This window comes from Manacus candei, unplaced genomic scaffold (genome assembly GCF_025592945.1).
Source record: "Manacus candei isolate 608988 ecotype Guabito, Panama unplaced genomic scaffold, ASM2559294v1 h1tg000049l, whole genome shotgun sequence".
In the NCBI taxonomy this organism is placed as follows: Eukaryota; Metazoa; Chordata; class Aves; order Passeriformes; family Pipridae; genus Manacus; species Manacus candei.
Window position 1 is genome coordinate 2,902,883 of NW_026138097.1, and position 6,000 is coordinate 2,908,882.

At 37.9% G+C, this 6,000-nt stretch overlaps 1 protein-coding gene across 1 annotated transcript in view; it reads left to right on the forward strand.

The window, feature by feature from the left end:
• Positions 1-2,275, forward strand: part of LOC127476169 (amphiphysin) — a 117,479-nt gene extending 115,204 nt beyond the window's left edge. The window contains exon 22 of the mRNA XM_051798734.1: positions 1,112-2,275. Coding sequence (XP_051654694.1) covers positions 1,112-1,219 — 108 coding nt within the window. The 3' untranslated portion in view covers positions 1,220-2,275. The remainder of the gene's footprint in view (positions 1-1,111) is intronic.
• Positions 2,276-6,000: the final 3,725 nt, after the last annotated feature.

Genomic DNA, 6,000 nt, shown 5'->3' on the forward strand with positions numbered 1-6,000 from the left:
ACATCTTTGCCCTTCATGTTTAACATCACCATAAAGCTTAATATTTTTGTATTTTGCCAGGTACTGGTACAAATTCTTGATTTATATAGAGGGGTTTATCTTTGTTATTCTTTGTTAGTCTTTATTCTCCTTCAAAATTGACCTATCTAAAGCCATAATTCTAATGCAGCTGGTAACATCAGCCTGTGTTCTCCGTTTAAAGCAAACCAGTCCCATCCAGTGGCTTTTTCCACTAGTCTTTAGTTGAAGTTTACCCAGTAAAACTGTATATTCCTTCATACAACCTATGCTGCCTATTCTAGAGAGCTGTAGTTCCTCTATCTCTCAGATATTTCGTGTGCTTCAAAAACATGTCCCCAGTTAATTGTATCCAGCCAGTGCCATATATAAAGCTGAATCTGCTTTAATGATCTGCTTATCTGGGGGCAGACAGCTAGTATACTGCAGCACATGCAGCCACTAAGCAATAATGACTCGATGGTGTATGTGATGATCTGTTCAAGCTACTCTGTGTCCAGATGTACAGTTTGTGCAATAATAATATGACTGCATTACAAGTTCTGTTTGTCATGGCTTTGCTCTGGCTCCTGTTCTTAAAAGGAAAAAGATACAGAGTTACTGAGTTAGGTTGATCATTTTTAAAAATACCAAATTGATTTTATTCCAGGTAGAATTTATCACACTTAAGAGAACCCAGTCCTTTCCAATAAAAAAAATCTCTGGTTTGGTTGCTTGGACTGCTGGTGATTTGTTTACAGTTTTGCTTGTCAACTTCTGGTTTGGGTTTCCAGGAGTTTTTGGAAAAATTATTACATATTTTCTAGAGATAGTAACTCCAGAGTTTGCAAGAGCTGTTATTTCTTCTGACTGCTAATACATGAGTAAGAGAAAAAAAAATCTGTGAGGAAAAAATTAAGATTCAAAACTATTTTTCCACCATCTATGATACTGAGTTCAGCTAGGAGTTAGATGGGGCTAAAGGCCATACCATGTGCTAACAATTATAAGCACCAAATCTTTTAGCCGTGTCACTCTGAAACATCTTCAAGTCTGAAGCTCGTAGTGAGGAATGGGGTTGACATGAAATTTAAGACTGTCTTTTTCTTTGCAGGAGGCTGGCTGGTTGACTGGCATTAAGGAATCTGAATGGCTTCAGTACAGAGATGCAAATAGTTATAAAGGACTTTTCCCAGAGAACTTCACACACCATCTGGAATAATTCTCCCAGGCAGATGAACCGTGATATGAAGCTCAGTCAGTAGGTTTTTAACCTCTTTGAAACACAGGAGCCCATCTTTTTGTAGTTTAAGCTGTTAATGGTTTACAGACTGGTGTCAGACAAAGCTTGTTGGAACATACTGAAATGAGCATGAATGCAAACAGTTAAGCTAGCAATTTCTGAAGCAGTACATGGGAAAAAAAATCAAATAAAAAAGAAATGTCCTTATTTGTTTATAAGTATGTGGCGACAGATTTGTTTGTGCTTTGTCAGAGCTATGGTGATCCTGTATTTGGTCCTTTTCCATGAAATCTGAAATTAGCTTCCTGAATACCAAAACCTTAACTTCTCTGCACTAAGTGTATTGTATTGAGTTGCACTGCAGAAGATTTAATTAATTATCCTGTAGTTATGAGGTCAAACTATTATAAATTTCATGTGTTTAAAAAAAATAATTAACTACTGCAACATTTTTCAGTGTTATTTTTGGACATGCATAGTATATATACACAAGAACTTATATGTGTATATATAAGTGCATATGGCTATATATGCATTTGCACAACTTCATGGTAGTTCTTTGGCTGTGTAGTATCATCCAGTACATGCATTGCTCTTTCACTGTCTGGCATAACAGGAAAAGGTTTTGTTTCAAAGCAAAACTAGCTGCTCCATTGCCAAAACATATTACAGTATCTGTGTTTGTAATGTGAAATTTTCATTCTTAGATAATGAATAACATCATGTTCAAAGCTGCTAACCTTTGAGAAGGCATGGCTCAGTCTCCTCTTTCACTGCAGTAGTTACAATGAGATAAATCTGGAGGAGGAGCTCTTATGATGCTAATCTATACTTTTTTATTTAATTGGCTGAATACATTTTAAAAAAAGAAACAGAACTAATCTCTGAGAAGAAATAAACACAATATATTTTCACTATATGTATTTATGCAGCTTACCTTTTAAAATAAGATATATAATGTATCCTGTATCAAAAAGTCATCTGTAACTTATGTTTTCCAGTGCTGTGTCATTAAAAATAAACCTTTGGTCCAAAGAACCTGTTTCATCTGTGGTGCTTTCGAAGTTTTTTAACACTGAAGTCCATATTGTTTATACATTGTATTATATGATCTAATCTTAATTTAATACTTCTTTTTCCAAAGAAATACAGCATAACACATGCACATCTAAATTTCTGCTCTCAACCCTAGTTGTGGCCAGAATTCCAAAAGGTCTGGACCCCAGATCAGCTGCTGCTCCTCCTGTTCCAGACTCTGACCGCCAGCTAATATCTGTCCACTAAGGAAGGGAGCTTGTCTGTGCTTGACCATCACTCAACTGAAGATCTCTACCTCTTAGTAATTTTTCACTTTTCCACTTATTTTATGTGGAAAATAAGTTCTCCATGAATCTGGAATCTGTTCTGTTGTGTTTGCTGAGGAATGGAAGCTGCAAATATTTAGGAACTTTTATATTTTCCTTAGAATTTAGTTATTTTTCATTATAGTTTCATTGCATGCTTGATTTGTATGCAAACAATATCTGTTTCCACTCCAACTCCATCTGTTAGATTTCACTTGAAGAAATGAGGGGTTGTGTCTCTTGAAGAGAAGAAAGTTGATTTTTCTCTGTTTCTCAGGATACGATAGCTTTCAAACGCAAGTCTAATGATAGCTGTGTTTTGTGAAAAAGCTGAATGGCTCAACTGTGATAGCTGGGATTTTGGCTTTGAAATGTCACGGTGAGTCTAAGGAGATTACAGGAAAGCTCTCTGATTTTCTGTTGATGCCCTCAACAGGTTTGATCTAGGGCCAAGAATCTCTCCAGAGATACAACTTGCTTTGGCTATCGTGTTACAATTCCTGACTTCAGTGCACCATTTTGAGGTGGTTATAATAACCTATTTCACCTGGTTTACAGTGATACTCTGATGACCTTTAGGCCAGTTTCCTGCTTAACTGCATCTCAACACTTGCATTTCAGTAATAGATGCTCTTCAGATCAGTGCAAGAGACCAACACTGGGCAATGGAATCTCAGTTTCCCTGTAGACACCATGTCACCACTTCTTTGAAAGGGACCTACAATCAAGTGAGACCATCACGTGTGACAGTCCTAACCCTAAGGACACTATGATCAACCCAAAGCATTCCTTTAACCAGTGTCAATTGTGTGCAGTTAACATTATTATGTTTTAGAAGTATCCACATCAAAGACAACACCCTTGGCATTGATTCTTCTAATGTCCTTGATACAGCACAGTGTGCCAAATCCACAGAGGTGTTTGCAGCACACTTGAGATTTTACATAGACAGGAAAGGTCTCTGGTCTATAGCAAAGACCTTTCATAGTTTCTTCTGCCATGCTTTTCAGAAATACCTCTTGACTCTTCATTTTTTATTTCCACCTCTGTATAAAGAAAAACATAAATTCAAGAACTACAAAATGTCCACATCTTGCTGCAAGGACTGTCATTATTTGCTGGCAACAGGACATACTGATAATGTCCCAAAAGCCATGCTATTGCCCATGATGTCTGTGTCATTTAAGTGCTGCAGGTGACTGTGTGTATGGCATACCATACATCTGACATCGAGTGCGTTTTCACATCTCACACATGCACCCCAGAGCCACAAAACAAGTGTCTTGCAGAAAGGATAAGGAAAATTATTAATGTTGTATCTTTAAAATTCTTTGCAAAATTCCATATACTAAGATGATAGATGTCAAAGGAAGGGCATTGATAAATTAGCCATGAATGTTAATTTTCCTAATTTTCCCTTCTAGCAGAAGGAGCTCATGAATAGAAATGTATTTCTCATTTTGGATTGACATCTTTTTCTTGTATAAAATTTTTTTTGTACTCTAATTTTGTTAGGTAATCAGACTTATCTCTCAGACACTTTTATGTCTGCATCTCCTGAGATGAACACAGTAAGTGTATTTCTCTGTGATCTATAGAACTTTATTCTACGACAAGCAAGGGAAATACTTTCTAGTATGTACTGCTGTTACATACCAGTGATACCCTTTCCCTCTGAAATTATATTAGCCCAGAATTATTTCTCCCTTTTCTTGGATTTTTGGATTAATACATTATATTGGACTTAGCAAATTACTGAATTTTTTGCTTTTGGAATGATTGTGAAACAATAGTCCATTGTATCTTTTTGTTTCTCTAAAGATTTATTTATGCCTAAGAGAGCACATAGTACTAACCTTGTAGAGCAGGTGTAATTTCTAATTCTACATAAAATAAACCCTTGAAAGATTTAGGGATCCAATCTCCTGATCCAGCAGACTGATTATGCATGGTGTGACCTTGAAAGAAAGACAAAATAACTCAAGATGGAGGAACATCTCATGTGAGTGAACAAATAAATCGTGTATTTGCAGCTCATCTGTCTGGTTTACAACCTTACATCAATAATGAAAAATGCATAAGCTGAACAACACTTCTGTCCCTTCTCACCTTGTCCTCCACCTCCTCCTCCCCTCCCTACCTCGCTTCATCTCTTTTACTAAGTGCAATTGTCCCTGCCACAAGAAGAGGAAGGGGAGACTGGGGAGTACAGTCCTACTCAGATGGCATGGCATTTGATTCCAGGATGTTCTGATTGAAATAAATCAAAGTCTCATTAAGGTCACTCAATGAAAACTACTTAGTGTCTTGCTGACTCAAGGAAAAAAGCATCAAAAGAAAGCCACTGTGATGGGTAGGTTGGATGGATGGCGTTGGGAAAGAGCAACCACTTGCTTTAGGACCCTTTAGAAGGCTGTCCCCTCTTGCACACCCATGTGCAGGCAGAGCATGAGCAAGTATTGAAGCTGTAGCAGCCATAAGTACCACAGTAGCTCAAGAACACCAGTTGCGTCTTGAAGTACAAAATCAGGGGGGTTTTGTTAGCTTTTCCAACAGATTTAAAAGATCTATCTTTTTGTACTTAGGAAGCTAAGACACTAAGATGACAGTTGATGAAACACCACCTGATAAGCCAGTCCTCGAGTGCAGAGAGTAGTTCAATTAATCAAGCAAGGTCACATTTGGGAAAGCAGTGCAAAAGAGCATGAAGGTGTTTTTGCAGCTGGCTGTAACAAGCAGTGTTACTGTGAGTTCTGTATTTTCTGGAGGCAAGACATTTGTTGCAGATAAGAGAACTACAATGGACTTGGTGCAAGCAAGCCTGTGAAACGACATGGCAGCCCCTTTGCTTCTGCTTTAAACCCCAGTCATTTTTGAAGTAAAGAAGTCCTGTTTAATTGGGAAGAAGAATTTTAGGAAATGGCACATTCTCTGTCCAGGTTCAGAATTGGAGAATATGAAGTGGACTATGGTTTTGGACATGGCATCTCACTAAATATGTAGATGTATAGATCTGTAATAGATAGTCACTTTTCAAAGATTCCTTCCTTAGTTGTTTGTGTGAGTTGACACAGGCAGGCAGCCACAACCACAAAACCTCAGCTGAAATGCAGAGTAAATTTATTTCATTACCTTGCTAACCAAATGATTCCAAAGCAAGACCCAGACGGAGACACAAAAGTGGGAACTCAGACATCGTCAGGCTCAGTCCATCCTAGCAGGTGGTGAGCCTGCTGTTTGCACCGATTAATCAAGGGCTCATGCATGCATATTTTACCACCATGCTCTGATCTCCTCTGGGCTTTTTATGATCTCTGAGCTTTGATCTTCACTCTATTCCATAGAGCTCAAGCATGTCTGTGAGAGTGTCTCCAAGTCTCTCAAAACACCTGCGTTATCTCTACACAGATATTCTAC